At 46.8% G+C, this 19321-nt stretch overlaps 1 protein-coding gene across 2 annotated transcripts in view; it reads right to left on the reverse strand.

The window, feature by feature from the left end:
• The window catches only part of ABHD2 (abhydrolase domain containing 2, acylglycerol lipase), a 102758-nt gene that overhangs the window by 29171 nt on the left and 54266 nt on the right, over window positions 1–19321 (reverse strand). For both annotated transcript variants that reach the window (XM_047735780.1, XM_047735779.1), the window contains exons 4-5: window positions 11400–11575; window positions 8724–8891 (exon numbers count right to left, since the gene is read on the reverse strand). In XM_047735780.1, the coding sequence (XP_047591736.1) occupies window positions 8724–8891; window positions 11400–11575 (344 nt within the window). The remainder of the gene's footprint in view (window positions 1–8723; window positions 8892–11399; window positions 11576–19321) is intronic.

Genomic DNA, 19321 nt, shown 5'->3' on the forward strand with positions numbered 1-19321 from the left:
CGATCCAAGAGAGCCATGTGGTAGGCTAAGAGTGTGGCTCCCGGCAGGTGTCGGGGGGCCAGCAGCCCCTGTCGTTTCTCAGAGCTGTGAAAGCCACCGCATGGCTGAGTCACTTGAGAGGAAAACAGCTGCAGGAATAAAGCGAGAGCCCTCTTTGTGCCCCAGACGAGCTGGGCGCGTCCTTATCTCTGAAATGGATTTTCACAAGTGAGCACTTTCAGCTTCCTTTGCGCGAGTACAGAATACCTCACCCTGCCCTCCTCGAGCTGAAAGTGAAGGATCCAACTCTGATCCTGGAAGCCAGAGCCTGGTTCCTCCACGATTCTCTGGGTATTTACTGCCCCAGCCGCAGTCCCTAACGCTGGCCCCCTGGCACCAGCTCCACGCGCAGGGGCTCCCGGCATGTGATCTCGTCAGATGGTTTACCAAGACGCTTGAGCTTCCGCAAATCCACCACCTTCACTGTCTCATCCTCCCTCTCTTCACCCATCTCCTCTTTCCTCCTCTCCCACCGTGTCCTTCTGCCACGGTAACACTCAACTGTTGCAGAGGCCATGCGACTCATGGTTGTCAATCTGGAATCATGGATACGACCCAAAATTGAGGCCACGTCCATTAAAATGGTAGATATGAGAAACTTATCAAAACATCTGTATTCGTGATCTAATCAAAGATCTTCAGATAGATCGAGCAGCATAAAAACAAAATAGAAGTTCCTTACAAATCACTGTTGGCACCTCCTTACAGCAAGACGTCTTGGATCCTGGGTGATCTCTACAGCATGCTAACTAAGCAGGGTGGCCGTACATCCTAGTTTGCCTGGGAGGGTCCAGGACTATGCCTGTCGTTCTGATGCAGTCATGAGTAAGGTCCTCCTTCACTCTCAAAAGTAACGCAGCTGGGATGCTCAATTATGGGGTCACCCTTGGTACGGGACCTTCCTCCCTTCTAAGACTGAAATGCTGCCTTCTAAGCAAGGCAAAGTTTTCTGGCCTTCCCTTGTGGTTCCAAATGATAGTTTATGAAACAAAAATTTCCAGTATTAAACTCAGGTGGACATTGCAGAACTCTTGCAAGCAACAGAAGACAGTGCTGGGATTTCAGACCCCTCTTCTCAACTTGACATCTGCTTCCAGAAACTCAAGCATTTAGAAATAAGGGAAGGGCCCACTTTTGTGTATAAACACCCAGAGAAGGCAATTTAAATCTTCTGAGATCCCATTCAATGTCACAATGCCCCAGCTCGGTGTTTGGTCAGAGATGGGTACTAAGTTCTCAGGAGGCTTGTGAGCCTAAGGACTTGGTCACCTTGTGGGGGGGCAATGCCAGACTGTTCTTGCTCCTTTCACCTGATACAGAAGTGACTTTAAAAATCCTAAATTGGGGCGCCTGGGTGGCTCAGCGGGTTAAGCCGCTGCCTTCGGCTCAGGTCATGATCTCAGGGTCCTGGTCATGATCTCAGGGTCCTGGGATCGAGCCCCGCATCAGGCTCTCTGCTCAGCAGAGAACCTGCTTCCTCCTCTCTCTCTGCCTGCCTCTCTGCCTGCTTGTGATCTCTGTCAAATAAATAAATAAAATCTTTAAAAAAATAAAAATAAAAATCCTAAATTTTCTCTCTCATCCTCAAGATCAGACTCATGGTCTCTTAGTCACTTGGCTCAACGTCAAGAGCAGTCTTTGAAACGGAGGTCAGAATAAGCACAGCTGGATAATGCTGGTTGTCTGGTCCTCCCCTGGCTGGTGGACTGGGTGCAGCTGTACTCTGCTTTGAACGTGAACCCTGGATGGCCAGGATAAGGCAGTTAGCCAAAGACAGAAAGATGAAACAAAATGCTTCCTTAATTTACTGGTCTCCTGCATCACCCCTGACAAAAGTACTTATATTCCAAACAGCGTCTGGCTTAGAAAATCAGTTTGGTCAATAAAGAGTCAGCCAACACGTCCATTGCTATAGTGTTTCAATTAAAGATTAGGCCCTTTAGAAGAAATACACTTCAAAAAAATCTTCAAGACGTCTATATCACCTATCATTTTTAAGTGTTATTTATTGATTGCATCCACGTGAAAGGGTTGTGTACTTGGTCTGCTCCAGCACAGTACCCAAGCTCAGGAAGAAATTTAAAAGCCTGATAAATTTCATTCTTGCAGGTTTCACTCTTGTCATCCTAATGGCTTCACATTTTATTTATGGTCAGATCAGCTAATGTCATTTCATTTAATCCAATTTCACTTGTCATAAAAGAAATATTTTAATATATCCTAGATCAAAAAAATCTATGAATTATAGGGGCACCTGGGTGGCTCAGCGGGTAAAGCATCTGACTCTTGATTTCAGCTCAGGGCATGATCTTAGGGTTGTGAGTTCAAGCCCTGCATGGGGCTCCATGCTGGGTGTGGAGCCTGCTTGAGATTCTCTCTCTCTCCCTCTCCTGTACCTTTACCCTGAGCACATGTTCTTTCTCTCAAAAACACACACACACACACACACACACACACACACACACACACATATATATATATGAACTCTACTGAAGAAAGTGGTGAGGAATTTTTTTTAAGGACGAAACGAATTTTTAGAAGGCTAAAATACAGCGAAAAGAGCATGTGTGACAATAAAAACAACTTGCCCATAGTGACTGTGGGAGCCTGCTATGCACCCAGCAGACAGCAGCGTTGAGACGGGTGACCCCAACCCCAGTGCCCAGCACCCTGAGCCAGGCCACACTGTGCCACTTCTGAAGGCTGTGCAGTCATAAAGCATGGACTGTGTCCTTCGAGGTCACCGCCGGGGCCTGGCTGTCTCTGCACAGAGTCATAACTTAGGAGCACTCTCAAGACAGAAAGAATTCTCGGCTCAGCAAGCCCAGCTTCTCAACGGTCCTTGCAAATGTTCACACGCGATCAGCTGCACGGAGCTGAGGCGGAGGCGAGATCATTTGACTGTTCAAGTCAACGTCCACCTTCTCTCCTCCAAGCTGCTCCCGGAAAATACAGAGCGGAAAACAGAAAAAAGTCACTGCTATTTCCTACTACTTGCTGGACTCCGCGCTCCACACTTTTATATTAATGCTCACTTTCTCAACAACCTGGGTGAACTAGGTGTTCAACCCCCCATCGGCTGGACGCTAAAACACAGGCTCTTTCCTTATGCAGGCATTTCCTGAGCCTCTCCCTCAAAGTGATGTACCATCTGTAGGAGACGAATGTAAAAAATCACATAAAAATTGAAAACCAGGGGGCACCTGGGTGGCTCAGTGGGGTGAGCCTCTGCCTTCCGCTCAGGTCACGATCTCAGGGTCCTGGGATTGAGCTCTGCATCGGGCTCTCTGCTCAGCAGGCAGCCTGCTTCCCTCTCTCTCTGCCTGCCTCTCTGCCTACTTGTGATATCTATCTGTCAAATAAATAAATAAAATCTTTAAAAAAAAATTGAAAACGAGAATCTGGTCCCTGCTCCTGAAAAGGACAATGTCTGAACAATGTTCTTTATAGACAGACCCAGCCAAGAAGCTCAGACTGATTCTGACTGTGTTCCCCACCTCCCCATCCCATGGTGAGCAGCTCCCCAGCAGCCCGGAAGCTGCAAGGTGGCAGGCCCTCTGCGCACTGCCTGTGTTCCCCTCACAGGGGCTGGCCCTACAGATGTCTCTTGGATGCTGGATGAACGAAAGAGCAGAGCCCGGACCCACCAGGCCCACTGCCAGGGCTCTGAGAAGCTCGGGGATGCACTTTTGCCTTAAACCTACGTGTCCAAGTGGGAACTCTCCCCTTGCTCCTGAGAAGTCTCAGCAGAACATGGTCCCTCACACAGAGAGGTGACGTGGCCTGCGGTTCAAAAGCATGAGCTTCAGGACTAGACCATCTGGATGGGAAACCTGGGCCACCTGCTCATCAGCTTTGTGATCTGGAGCAAGTTATACAACCTCACTGGGCCTCAGGTTCCTCGTCTGTAAAAGGGGGACAGCCCGTTTAATACATCCTATCAGTACTCAGAACAGTGCCCGCTACACAACAAACACTATTCATATAAACAGTAATGACCACTGCCACCGAGCGGGGGAAAAGTCTTTTGAAACCCTCAGCTGCCTCCCTTCTCCTGTCCAGTCCTCACAGACAATACCCTGCATGGGAAATGTGCACCACCCCGGACTGGTGCTGACTGGAATGGTGAACCACACAGTCTGAAGGCTGGTTCTGCCACTTATGAGGGGTGGGACCCCGGGCAAGCCTGTGGAGCGGGGACATTAGCATCAACCTCCGGACGTCAGCGGGGATCGGAAGAAGGCTCAGCGCACCCTGGTACTCGTTGGTCAGTGGGAGCTACAAGGAAAGTGCTGTCATACAGGATTTTCCTTAATGATTTCATCCTTCAAAGGCAGCATGAAGGACTCTAAGTCACGAGAATGTGTAAGTACCCGTTTAGGAAATTCTTCCGTTTGCGAGAGATCTGTTTTTCACACTTTCCAATCACATCAGCAAAGATGTCCAGTGGCAAGGGACCGGTGCTCATGTGGTCTGGAACAGTCTGATAAGTGGGGAAAGGTCTTCTACCATGTTCTTAGAGAGACCTTGGGAGGGGGCGGTATTTAACAGGAAAAGAAGAATGGAAAGCTTCCTGTTAATACCCTCTTTACTTTTCCTCGGGTCAAGATCAGTCTCCAGCGGCCACAGAGGGGTGTTTGCAGGGACTTGTCGGCCCATCCTCTGCTCGAGAGCAGTGCGGCTCGCACAGGGGAAGGCTCCTGTGACCATCGGGGCATGAGTTTGAGACGCCATTTGCCAAGATCACCTTATAGACAGTCATCTCTTGGCCCTCACCTCGGTCCACAGTCAGCACTGATGCCGCGAGCACGTTCTGGGGGCCGAGCAGGATTCTGGGCACAGGGAGCCACCCCAGGGAGCACAGAGACAGCTGGCTCCCATTAAAAAGCCTTGGGGAGACTGGGGATTAGAGAACGACTGGGGGGTGAGGGCAGGGGACAAGGACCTTCCGAGAAGGTGACATCTTAGTTGAGACCTGAACGACAAGAAGTAGCTAAGTGAAGACCAGAGAAGGGCCGTCCAGACAGAGCTGGGGCACACCTGTGACAGGCAGCCCTCAGGCCAGAGATTCCTTAACATCACATCCAGTCCTCCCGCACGGACCAGGCCGACGCAGTTGGGGGTCTATGAATGGTGAAGGGAAGGAGATTGAAAAGAGGCTTAAGATGGCTCTGCTTTCTTTTTACCTTTTCCACTGAAAAGCAGAGGAAGGGAAAAAAGAGGGAGGGAACAGTAATACTAAATACTAAATAATAAAATAAATAGAAGAGGCTTAAGAAACCGATCATCCAACTGCAGTGTAAGGAATGGATTTGGAGCCTGAGTCACGGACAAAGAAAGAAGTAGGCTGGGGCTGTTAGGGACTGCTGGTGTGACGGTGACATTGTGCTAATCATTTTAGGAGCCAGACCGTGTCCTCCCCAGTTCATATATTGGAGTCCTAGCTGCCAATGCCTCAGAATCTGACTGTATTTGGAGAAAGGGCCTTTAGAGAAATAATTAAGTTAAAACAGTGTCATTGGGGTTGAGTTCTAATCCAACCTGACTGGTGTCTTCATAAGGAGAGGAGAGGAGGACACAGACAAAGGGAGACACACACACACACTCAGACACACAAGACAAGGAGAAGACCGTCACCTACAAGCCTGGGAGAGAAGATCTCCCGGAGAGGTAGCCCACACCTTGAACTTAAACTTCAGGCCTCCGGAACACTGAGAGGATAAGTGTCTGTCCTTTAGGCCACCCAGAAGGCGGTATTTTGTGAGAGCAGTCCTAGCAAACTAAAACAGTTTACAGAGTCTGCATAGTTTAGCATCATACACCAAAATAGTCACAGATGGAAGGAAGGGCTCTTCGGGACAAACTCCAAAACAATCTTTGAAAGGGAAGGAAAGGGCAGGAAGGGGGTTGTGGGTAAAACGAGACTGGCCGTAAGTTGAGTAACTGTTGAGGCTGGATGGTGTGTACACGGAGGCTCATTTGATGATTCTCTCTACCTTTGTGTATTTTGAACATTTCTCTAACAGAAAATTTTTTTTAAAAACTGAAGAGGAAACATATCTTCCAGGTCATCCGCCCTCCTGGAAAACTACCAGAGTACGACCAACTATAGGAATTTACCTCTAAAATGCTGATGAAACAAACTGGAACAACAAATGAAAGGAGACAGTTAACTGACTTTGAAAACCTTGGGGGCCTGAGTTCTCCCTGGACGGGCTGACTTTGCCCCGTGGATTCTCCTTGCTGGGATCCAGCTCACCAGCCCCCACATACCACGCTGCCCGCCCCCCGAGCCCACTCCCTTCTGTTTAGGAGCTCCAACTCCTGGGACCTCAAGGTCCCGATTCTGATGCTGTTCCGGGAAGAATCTTTCCTTCCGCAACACCACCGCTTGCCTATGGAGACAGGCGGGTTTCTCTCTGCTGCTGCCTCCCCCATCACCCTGTGGCATGGTGATTCACTGATGGAACATGTCTTATTTATCTGGGCGGCAGAGAGCGCGGCTAATCCCTAGATTGCATGAACAGATCTTCAAGTATTTGAATAAGGACAAACTGAACATTTAATGAATGGATACTATAGGTTAGGTGCTCAGCTACCTGCTAAGTCCTTAGTAACCCAAGTTTAACTGGACAATTGTGACCCCCCTTTGGGGCTGTTGAAGAATCTGGAACTGATTATTAAGTCAGCAGCAGGGCAGGGGCCGAGGGGACCTTCTCTGTGACCGTCCCTGTGCCACACTGCACCCACTCTTCTCTGCTCCTTCAGCAAATCCCCCAGCTTGTGTGCGAATGTCTGCCAACCTAGTGTCCCTTCCCCATGGCCCCTGGCATGGCACTACTGGGGGCAGGGGACCTGGACCACACACACCCAGCGCTTCTGCTAGCTCTGACCTGATCCCGGACCCCGGAGCAGCCAGACCCAGGCTCTTCTCTTAGCTCTCCTGCTTACCAGCTCTATACCTCGCCCCAGTTACATGACCTCTCTGTGCCTCTGAGTGGCTTCTCATCACAATTTCCCTAAGTGTCCCGCTGGCTGCTGTGGAGATTAAAGGGATGATGTCTGTGAGAGACATCAGCACAGGGTCAGGCACACGTTAAGTGCCCTCGCTGGCATCTCGTCTTGTTTTTGGCAGTTCGTGTGGTTAGACGGCACTCCCAAGTCTGTCTCCGTCTGCGGTCCTGAGTGAGGCCAAGCCATGCCTCCTCGTTCTCAACTTTGGCGGACGGATTTTTATATCCATGTACAGGTCCTTATTATAATCCTTCCCCATTGTTCTCACTTTTGTGAGAGTCTGCCTGTTTCTGCCTTTTGGATCCAATCCCGTCTCCTACTCGCTCACTCTTCTGTTCCTGAGTGATCTGTAAATCTGGATCTTCACCTATATCTTCAGGCCACTGACCAACTGTTGAGCAGAAGAGTCTGTAACACGGGGTCTTTAGTTGTGGGAGTGAGCACGAGAAGCAGCAGGGCGCGGGGCAGCCTGGTGGGCCTAGAACGGGTGTCCCGCTCACGCCTCCCTACCGGCGCCCTACACGTCACCAGCAGCCGCATAAACCGGTACAGCCTTGCTGGAGGACAGTCTGACAGTACGGACAAACAAGCATACAGAATGTTGACTCTGAAATTCTAGCCCCGGAAATTCAGTCCAAAGTAGTCATTAAAGAGTATAAACAAATTCTATGTGAAAGCTATTTATAGCATCATTATTTAAAATGCCGAAAAACTCTATAAGCTAAATGGACTATAAAGAGGAAGGGTTAGATAAACAATAACGGAATAATAATAGCAAGGGGCTCTTAAAAAGATTAAATGTAGTGACTATGCACCTTTATGCTAGCGAATATAAGATTATTTAAACTAAGTCACCACAGATATACACACTAAGGCTGCCTTTAAATAAAAACTACGTACACACAGATGAAAGAATGGGAAGATAAACGAATCGAAAATTAGAGTTATAGCAGAATGGTGGATGCAATTTTCAGTTGTTTCCCATTAAAACGCAGAGTAATTTCTTTGGTTATAAACAACCCCGGTGTTTGTGCGTATTCAAACACATATCTTATGTGTTTATTATTTATGTGTGCATCTATAATATGAAGGAGATTTAAATAAGAATCAAGAACGGGCAGGCTGGAAGACAGAGCCTTCCTTAACACGGGACTTCAATTAGAGGCAAGAAGCTCTTGTCTCAATATGAGATCCGGTTCCTCTCTGCAAGGAACTTGGAACCCAGTGAGTCACTGATGCCAGATTTCTTTCCCACAGACATGCGTGTGCGTCATCGGAACCCTTGCCCGCCAGTCACAAGAGTCCTGAAGAACTGGGGTCGGGATGGCTCAGTGGTGCCAGGCGTGGGCTACAGGGGGGCCCCTGGCCCTGCTCTGATGCCTACCCACCAGCAGGGGGCGGCAGGGGACACCCTGCCCCCATGACTTTCACTGGGTCTCCAGGAGGCAGGATGCGCTGGGGGTGGCTCCGGGGCCCATCCGAAAGGCTGACCTGAAGCACGGCATCATAAATGTCCCACACACACCAGCTGCTGGCGTAACCCCGAGCCGCGCTGCCTCTCCAGATGGGCATAAATTCTGCCCTCAGAAAGGTACAGCAGGACGGAAGTGACAGTGCGCTCGCTCGGAGTCAGAACGATAAGGGGGATTCCACGTGGCCGTGGCACTTACCGTAGGTGAACATGCGCGGTGAGGTCAGCTCAATGTTGGGCAAGGCGCCCAGGTGGTTGAGCACGGCGCACCGGTAGCCGTTTTTCTGGGCATAGTCCACGAAGGTGCGGATGTACTGCTTCTCGCTGTGATTGGCGATTCCCGGGCAGATGACCATGGTAACGTCATCTACGGGGTGAAGAGAAAAATCCCCATGAACCGCATGAGGCGTGATGATAAACGGCCATGACGATACATCACTGGCCTAGAAAAGAGCAGGAGGGAAACTGACATCCATCTTTCCACTAAGTTCTCTGGGAAGAAGCGTCTTTCCCTTCTGGGTGGAGTTAGCCCAATCGGCGCTTCTCAAACTACTTACAGTGAAGGGTCAGTTGTTAAAATTCCCAATCGTGGACAGATAATTTTGAAAAATACGATAAAAATTAACGACTACAAAGGTGAAATGAAAACAATTTAAATCTCGATTTTTTATTATTAGATTCAGCAGATACAAAATTACTCAGCCACACTGCTTTCCAGGTTTCCAAACCTTCCTCTTAATTTCTGTATGAATGATGGGATGCAGGCATGGAAAAACAAGAAGTAGTCTGCACAGACTTCTTTGATCAAGCAATTTGACTTCCAGGTATTTGTCTACAGATACAACTGTACATTGTGCAGAACAAGAGATGTACATGACAGGTGATAATGGCAAAAAAGTGAACACAAGCTAAATGCCCCAAAATAGAGGTCTGGTTAAATAAATTATTGCACATCCAAGTGATGAAATGTTATGTAGCCCTTAGAAATAACGAGACACATCTTTACGGGTGCTGATAGTGTGAGCTCCCCAACATGTATTAAGTGGGAAAAAAAGCAAGGTGTGGAAAAGGGTTATGAATGCTGCCATTTGCATGGAGGGGAAAAAGACATCTATGTTTAGAAATGCATCCACTAGCCCTGGAATCATAGTGAGAAACCTAACAGTGAGTACCACTGGGGAGGAGTGTGGGTGGGCAGTAGGAGTAGAAGAGAGATATATGCTTGCTCTGTATATCTTAAAGGTACCTTTTGAATTTTCTTTTCTTTTTTTTTTTTTTAAGATTTTATTTATTTATTTATTTGACAGACAGAGATCCCTCAGGACCACGAATTACGTCCTGAGCGAGTGGTACTCTGAAGGACGAAAGCAGGAAGGTGTGATGGATTGACTGGGAAGGGAACATTAGCAAGGGGAGGCAGGGGCTGTCCCTCTGAGGAGGTGACAGCTGAGTTGAGACCTGAGTGACAAGGAGGAGGCAGCCATGGAGGGGTCTGGGGCTGAGTGTAACAGGCAAAGGGAACACCCACTAAACCTTTGGCACCAGCTTGTCAACAGCGCTGGTTACTGTAAAGAACTGAAAGGTACAAGAGGTTTACTGGAACTTCCTCCCAAGTAGTTACCGAGATCCTATAAAAACCAAGGTGCCGGGATGCCTGGGTGGCTCAGTTGGTTAAGCAGCTGCCTTCGGCTCAGGTCATGATCCCAGTGTTCTGGGATCGAGTCCCACATCGGGCTCCTTGTTCTGTGGAGAGCCTGCTTCTCCCTCTGCCTCTGCCTGCCACTCTGTCTGCCTGTGCTCGCTCGCTCTCTCTCTTTCTGACAAATAAATAAAATCTTTAAAGAAAAAAAAAAAAAACCAAGGTGCCTTGGGGCGCTTGGGTGGCTCAGTCGGTTGGGCATCTGACTCTTGATTTCAGCTCAGATCATGATCCCAGGGTCGTGAGATCGAGCCCCTTATCGGGCTCTATGCCCAGTGGGGAGTCTCCGTGGGATTCTCTCTCTTCCACTGCCCCTCCCCCTGCCACTTGTGCACACAAGCTCTCTCTCTGAATAAATAGATAAAATCTTTACAAAATAAAAAAGCACAAAAAACCCCTCAGACCTAGGTGCCTTGCATACTATGGAACTGAGAAGACACATCCTCCTCTAGGAGGGGCAGTGGGAGGCAGCTGGCATCCTAACTCCACTCACTCATGAGTCCTCCCACGAAGCTCTCTGTAATGGCTGCTTACTAGGCAGGCCGCACAGAGCAACGCTGGCTTCCAGCCACAGCAGTGATTGAGAGGCTTCTGACAGACAGGTATCCCAGAGCCCTGCATACATGGACCTGAATGTGTCTTTTTGTCCACGGCAACCGACACAGAGGGTGCCTGCGAGCCTCCGCCATCTGCTATTATCCAACAAACCAGACCGGCCTATGCCGTGTCTCTGAGCTTTAGTTTCTCTCATCAGTAGAGTTGGGACAATAAGGCACCCACATCTTGGGGTTGCTGCAAGGCTTAACTGAAAGAACAGGACCTACAAAGCTCTTAGAAGAGTCTGGCTTCTATTGCTGTCATCAAACCAGAGGCCTGGTCCTGACGGGGCCTGGGCTCCACGTTCTCCCACAGCCCCTTACACCGAGCTTCTGTATCTCATGGGAGGACTAACAACCACATCCAGCATTGCTGTCTGAGGGGCCCAACGTGGTGTCCAGCAAGCACATGATAGCACGAACCCTTGCAGGCTGCCCCTGGGTGATGAACCACAGTGGGCTTCCTCCCAGCCCCCAGCATGATGCTGAGTTGGCGGGACAAGCATGTACACCGTGCTCCCTCACTGCCCAGTGTTCCCATTCCAGGCAATGGCCCCATCGCAAACCTGCGCTAGCTCACCTCCAACACAGTGCTCTGCCAAGGGCTCGAAGAGGTCGAAGGTCGAAGTGGCTCCGTCGGACATGGTGATGAACTTGCGGTGCCCGTAGGGGTGTGGCGACCTCACCCTTCCCATCTTCCCGTACAAGGCTGTCTGGATGTGTCCACTTTTCCCCCAGATCAACGGTGGAATGTATCTAAGAAAGCAGAGGAGGAGAGCTCAATTTCTGCCACGCTTGAACAGTGCATGGAAAAAACTTCAAGCAAATGTCTCTCAACCTATTTAAGTTCTTTTCCTGACAAGTTCTGTATAGGAAGCGTGAATATGGGATTTTCTGTACCTTACATCCATGCCAGGATTGGCGCCCTTTCCCCATTTGCTAATACATCCTGTATCAGAACAGCTTTAGAAATCACTGGCACATGCTTACACAGACAGGATTTCAAATTTACAGTGTTAAGTAATTCGATATGAGTTATTTCTGTAACGCAGATGAAAAAGCAAAGCAACTAATACATTTTGAACACATGCTACATCGCAGAGCTAGCCTCATTATCAGATGAGCTAACGTATATAAAATATCTAGCACACGGCCTACACTCAGTAAATGCTCACTTCTTTGCCTTCCCCCAATAAGACCGGCCCCAGCTCTTGTGGGTACCCCGTTAACCAAACCCGCTGCTCTCCCAAGAGTCTATGAGTACCTCGTGCCGCTGTCAGGGGGTACACTGTATGGTCCAGAGAATGTGCTGGAAGGGCAGAGCAGTGTGAATGTTTGTCGGGTTAAGTGAAAGATAAAGGCTTGTTAGCCTAAGCAAGTCATGACACCACCCTAACCATCGTCCTTCGTGAAAACGCGGAGTGACCCTGGTCTCTGGGAGTAAACGCAAAAATCCCCAACTAGTTAATTACTGGGAAAACAGGGTACTCTGTTACAACTAAGAAATGATTATAGTTCGCAGCCCTGGCATGGGATGGTCCCATTTCCTGAAACTGCCACTGATTTCTCTTGCCCAGCCTTGAGCCCAGGCCTGGTGGTTGGCCAAGATCTGGGTTCTATGTAAATTAGAGTCACAGAACTTGAAACATGGTAACGACATCCATCCTTCATCTCTGTATTATATCACAGTGGTGAGCACTTAGTTTCTTATTTATTTTTAGAGAGAAAGTACATGAGCAGGGGGAGGGACAGACGGAGAGGGAGAAAGCAGATTCCCTGCTGAGTGGGGAGCCTGACGTGGGGCTCGATCCCAGGACCCTGAGATCGTGACCTGAGTCGGAAGCTTAAGTGACTGAGCCACCCTGGTGCTCTGTGGTGAGCAATTTCTTAAGAGCTCACTTTAACCCATTTCCCAATTCATGCCTATCATTTCCATCATACCTGTTGATCCTAAAAACCCTCCTTAAATTAGACCAGACTTTTTCCTTTTTTTTTCTTAAACGAATTCATTAAGTCTCCACAAATTTAAGAGAAGTGAAGGTATCACCTTAAGCAAGCCAGTTCCAGAACAAACTTCCTCTGTGCTGGTGGGGAGGAGAGGAAAGATTATTTTAAGACCTTAGGACATGAAGCCATTTGCCAGTGTGACACCACAGGTGCAAATCTCAGGGCCAAGGCCATGGCATTCGGGAAGCAGATAGAAGCGTTTATAAGAGATGAGTGGATTATAACAGCAACAAAAAGCCAGCCTATAAAGATCACATCAGCTGGACAGCTCAGTATTACACAAGATTTAGCTACGGCATTTATAAAGGGGTTCAGACGATAAATTACGAATATGGGGAGGGAAGCGATCCAAGAAACCAAATTCCTGGTTGCACCCAGAGGAAAATTCAGAGATAATTTTTGTTTATAGAATAAATGAAAAATAGAAATGTGCTGAGGTTAAACAGGACAATAGAAGTATGAATTAAATTTCATATGCGTATCTCCTGATCTTGTTCAGAATACAATAGAATTTCAGAAAACGACAAAAGAATAAAATAAAATCTTTTCTTGGTAGTCCCAGGCTTCCCATATAATGATGGCATGTGTGGTCCTCCTGATGCTGCCCCCCTGATTCGGAGTCATGTCACCTCTCTGAGGTGGCCTCTAGCCCCTACTCTCGTCCACTTACTCCGGCCTCCACCTGCCAATGGAGGGAAAACCAACCACGTGAGCCCGGCTGTCCCCCTCCACTGCATGGGTCCTAAGTTGCCCTAGGAGGCCCGCCATGCCCTGCCCGCTTACATCTTTCTGTGTAAGTTCGGATAAGCCAGAGCCATTGGCCTGTCTCCACTCCGAAGAGGCGTGCTGCCCGGCTGTGCTATTTTTATCCCAAGAGCCTTTGCTCAAGCTGTTGCTTCTGCCTGTAATATTCCCCTTTTCTCCCTGCACACCCAATTTTTCTGTTCCGCAGCTACTATCTGTCTTTCAAGACTCACTTCCAATCAGGCTGCTGGGGGAGCTGCCCCTTCTCTGTGCCCCCTGGCAAAGCACCCTGTGCACAGCTCCGTCCTGGCACCCAGGGGGCCTGATCGACATGAGGGCTCTTTTCAAGCACATTCTTCCCCACCAGCTGCAGGAGCCAGGCTTGTCCAGCTTTGTGTGTATCCCCAGAGCGCTCCACACGCCGAGCATGAAGGGAAGACTGCTGGATGAATTGGGAGCAGATCTACAGAGCAGAGCTGAGAAGGCACGGAAAAAACATGCACCCTAATAATGTGAGTTGGGCTGTAGCATGATTGGTGTTTGGTTCCTGTCCTCTTTCCAGGCTACCCAGCACCATTCTCAGAGAAAATCCAGAGTAAGCGCGTGTGTACGTGTGCGGGTGTCCATGTGTGTGCACGTGTGCGCGTGGGAAAAAGCGACTGCCTCAGGATCTGAGGGGGACTTCCTCACTTCAGTGTGAAACAGTGTGCACAGTTAGTTGTGCACAGTGGGTGTTTCACAATCTTTAATGACAATACCACCTTCTGATAAAATGCTGTTTTCAATGCACATCACACCGCCACCACACCGGCATTTACCAAGTCGAATTTTTAGACCGCATACACTGTGGCGAAGCGTTGTTGTGTGTTTTCATCTGTTTGCATAATTTACCCACAGGTCACACGAAAAAATTTAAAAAGGAAAAACCAGAATGGGTGTAACTAGTTATGTAGTTTGGGTCAAGGAGGAAACACGGATCAAAACAGTGGAATCGGGGCACCTGGGTGGCTCAGTGGGTTAAAGCCTCTGCCTTCGGCTCAGGTCATGATCTCAGGGTCCTGGGATCGAGTCCCGCATCAGGCTCTCTGCTCAGCGGGGAGCCTGCTTCCCCTCCCACCCCCGCCCTCTCTCTCTGCTTACTTGTGGTCTCTTTCTCTGTCAAATGAATAAATAAAATCTTAAAAAAAAAAGGAGAATCTTTTGAAATTTATATAAACATATAAGCACTTAAGAGATGCTACAAAGTGTCCATGGAGGAATCTGCTTTACTCTGGCCCTTCAGAGAGAAGCCTGGCAGCTTCTGCCTTTACCTCCTTGGAAGCCTGGCACCCTACTCTGAGGCAGTCAGGACCTGACTACTCCATGAGGAGAGGCAGCCCCAAGGGGGCTGGAGACACAGAATGGAGTGCGGTGTGTGTGTTTTAAATCCCGAGCACCACCAAACTGTCTTCCAAAACAGATGGACCCAATTTACATTTGCAAATTTTGCAAGGAAGTACCTGTCTTCCTCACCCTCATCCATAATTAGCACTGTCAATCTTTTACATTTTTGCCATCTTGATGGGCAAAAAATGGATATTTAACTTCAATACGTGTTTCTTAAGATGGACTCAATCCGTGGAAAACACGTTTTTTTTAAATTAATTAATTTATTTTTTAAATTTATTTTTTAAATTTCTTTTCAGTGTACCAGAATTTATTGTTTATGGAAAACACGTTTCTTATTTGACTTGGCATCTTTCTGATTCATATGTTTCCCAGTCATTCCTGTTTCTTTTATGTAAACGGTTTGTACCCTTGGTCCATTTTCCTGTTATATTTTTTATCTTTTTCCAATTGATTCATGGGTGCTGTTCTTATCACCCCTACACCGTGTCATTTTCTATTATATGTTGTAAAGGCTTTCTCCTAGTTTGTCGCATATTTTAATTTTATCTTACATAACTTTCATATTTTGTGGTTAAATTTGTTACTTTTCTTTCCTTTAGAAAAAAAAATTTTTTTTTTTAAAGTAATCTCTCCACCCAGCATGGGGCTCGAACTCATGACCCTGAGATCAAGAGTCGCACACTCCTTAGACTGAACCAGCCTGGTGCGCTGAATTTGTTAGGTTTTTCTATTAAAACCTTTGTGGTTTACATCTTGTTTTAAAAAGAGCTATTTGAGCACACGACTTTAAATCCATTCCTCAATATTTCCTTCTATTATGCCTATAGTTTAAAAAAAATGCATTACCCTTAAATCTACTTATATTTGTAAATGATCAAAGTAAAGATCTAATTCATTTTTCCCCGACAGTTAGCTAATTAACTTGATACTATAAATGGTTCATCCTTTCCCTACTGATTTTAACTGTCGTCTTTAACATATACCAAGTTCCCAATGAAACATTTAGATATTTTTCTATATTTTCTTTTCTGATTCATTGATCTACGTGTCTATCCTTGTACCAATATGACTCTGTCTTAATGAACATAGCTTTAGGGACTATTTTGAGAGTTGCTAGTGCGGGCTTTCACTTTTCCTTTCCAAAATTTTCTTGGCAGATCTTCAGCATTGTGTTTTCCAGGTGAATTACAGGATTAGCTTGTTCCATGAAAATTTTGGGATTTCTTATTGTTAACACACCTTGGGGAAAACGGACATCTTTACAATTTTTACTTGTCCCATTAAAAAAAACATACTGTATCTCTCTATAACTCAAGCATTTATGTCCTACAGTGAAACTTTATAGCTTGCTTCACGTTGCAATACTCGGTTTTTACTACACTAATTTGCATGCATTTCTACATTTTTAAAAAAGCTATTCTTAGAGTGAGCATCTGGGTGTGTTTTACTCCTAGCTCCCTGAAAGCAGAGGCAATGTCTTCCATGCTAACACATATGCTAGTCTGTCCAATGTTGTGCTGTGGCCAGTGAGTAATAAATGCTTGTTGTAAATAAACGAATGTTATTAAGAAAGAAGCTAAACCACAACAAAAATAGAGAGGCCGGCGTGTCCCGATCTTCTGAACCTATCTGTACACAACACCAGGCTATACTAACAGAATCACCCAATGGGAAAGCCCACAAGGGAAAATCAGGAACCCCCCGTCTATGGCCCGCCATATACACATACACACTGTGTTCGGGCAGATGGAGTTCACATCAGCAAGGACAGATGGCTGTTGGGCTGTTTACAAAAGAGCTGGGGAAAAAAAAAGTTGACTAATGCTTATCTTTGCCCTCAATCTGTGAGTGACCAATCAATTCTTTCTTATGGGACCTGGGTTCTTTGGTTGACGTCAAACTACTTTATAGCAATCAGATGCAGACCTAGCTGTCATTCCCTCGGATTCTCTCCAGCTGCCCTCTAGCAAACTAGCACAGAGCTGGCACACATATGTCATCTCAGACTGAGCCCCCCACCCCCATTCCCCGCACGCAGGTCCCGTTCAGTGAGCCAGAAGCCCAGCAGCAGCTCCTCCTCGGCTAAAATTTTATGTTTGTTTCAGACAAGATGCTAGGATTAATGTAACACAATCCAACCCCAATGAATTTAAGAAGGTACAGTGCTGGGGTCCTCCCCAAGTAAACAAGAGGCTAGAGGACCAGGCTCGAAGGAGGTAGGCTCAAGGAAAGAAAGTGGGGCTGCTGTATGAATGTGCTGTCTACACAGTCTGCAGCACCTCCAGGAGGCAATGCCCCAGGAGTGGGGTGTCTCAAAGGAGGGAATTTTGGGGGGCAGAGCACCCTGATTTATTTCCTGTGTGCAATGGGAGAAGACTTCCCCGAGAGGAAATTTGTGTCCCCTTGGAGAAAAAGAAAGGATGCTGGGCAGCCAGCAAGCGACATATGCTCCCCACAGGGTCTGGGGCTGGACCCATCTTTGCTTTAAGAGGCTGCTTCAGTGCCCCTGATATCCCACAGCCTTCTTCAAACCGGCATGTTCCCATCTAATTCCTCCGAAGTCTCTTCTTTCTGTCCTTGTTCCCAATGTTGGTCCCAACTCAGCATTTCCCATAATTCCCAGATGTATTTACTTTAAAGAACTTGCTGTAACGCGCTGTAGATTAGAAACAGGCAGCTTGCTGGCTCAAGTGGTCTTTTTTCTCGCCCACTCATCTTTCTGAAAGCAGACTTTATCACATCCAAGAGTTTGTGCTGTTTTCTTTAAAGGAGAAATCTAGAAAAGTAGAGTTTTTATGACTCCTGGTCAATGATCTTTACTGGTCTTAAAGTAGCACATTTCGTGCGACCCATCACTTTGCCCCACTATTTTTTTGAGGTAAAATTCACATACCATGAAATTAACCTTTCGAAAGCGCCCGGTTCCCTAGCATTTGGTACATTCACAATACCGCACAATCATCGCCTCTGTCTGGTTCCAGAACATTTCTTCGCTCCCACAGGAGACCTTGTATGTGTTAAGCTGTTACTCCTCGTTCTCCCCTCCCTCCTGACCCTGGCAACCACTCATCTGTTTTCTGCTTCTGTGGAATTACATATAATGGATATTTTACATAAATGGAATTGTTGAGTATGTGACTTTTTATCTTGTGATTTTTTACTTAGCACAGTTTTTGAGGTTCATCCATGTGGTAACCTGGATAAGTACTTCATTCCTTTCTATGGCCAAATAATGTTTCATCGTAGGCATCTACCGACCACATTTTCTGTAGCCAACCCTTACCTGACGGACACCAGGCTGTGGCGACAGGTGTGGCGACACCTGTTGGCTATTGTTGGCTATACAAGTTTTCTTTGAACTTCTGTTTTCAGTTCGTTAGGGTATATTTAGGAGCAGAAGAATTTCTGGATCATATGGTCATTCTATGTTTAACTTTTTGTGCAACCTTCAAACTTTTTTCCGTAGTGGCTGTACAAGTTTACATTGCCACCAGCAAGACACGAGGGTTCTAAGCTTTCCACATCCTCACCAACCTTTGTTACTTTTCTTTTTTAAAAATTGTTAATAGCCTTCCTAGCGATATTGAACATCCCTACTATTTTTTTTAAAAGATGTTATTTATTTATTTATTAAAGAGAGAGAGAGTGCGCACGAGCGGGGGGTGAGAGGAGAAGCAGACTCCCCACTGAGCAGAGAGCCCGACGCGGGGCTCGATCCCAGGACTCTGGGACCATGACCTGAGCCGAAGGCGGATGCTTCACTGACTAAGCCGTCCCAAACACCCCTACTATTTTGACTTGAGGCCACTTCCTTCTACTCTGTCTCTACTTCCATCTCTACTTTTAATATTTATCACAATTTTGAAAATGAATTTGTTGATTAATAAATACATATAACCAGTCTTATTCACTTCACTTCACAATGGCTATTATCGGTAGAAAGGATCGAATCAGAATAAAATCGGCAACAGTCAACTGCATGTGGTATAATTTAGTACTGTCTAAAATTTGACAAAAGAATCCAGTCTTCAAAAAAATCTTAGAGTCCAGTTTCCATAAAAGCATTTAGACTTGCAAAATTTAACCCAGAGAATGGGACTTGGAAATAACAGCATGAGAGAACTTGCTACAGCAGAAGCTATAGACCATAACCTATAATACGGACAAAATCCTGATTCCAAGCTTTGTAGAAAAATTTAAATGGAAAACAACCCTGATGAAGATAAAATTTAACTATATCATATTAAAAAAATCATCACAGAATCAAAATATCTCAGTAGGATTTGCTCCAGAAAATATTCTCTGAAACGACTTAATGTTAGCCTAACTTTGATGAAAATATTTGTATTTTAAATGTCCTTG

The sequence above is a fragment of the Lutra lutra genome, chromosome 7, assembly GCF_902655055.1.
Source record: "Lutra lutra chromosome 7, mLutLut1.2, whole genome shotgun sequence".
NCBI classification, from domain to species: Eukaryota; Metazoa; Chordata; class Mammalia; order Carnivora; family Mustelidae; genus Lutra; species Lutra lutra.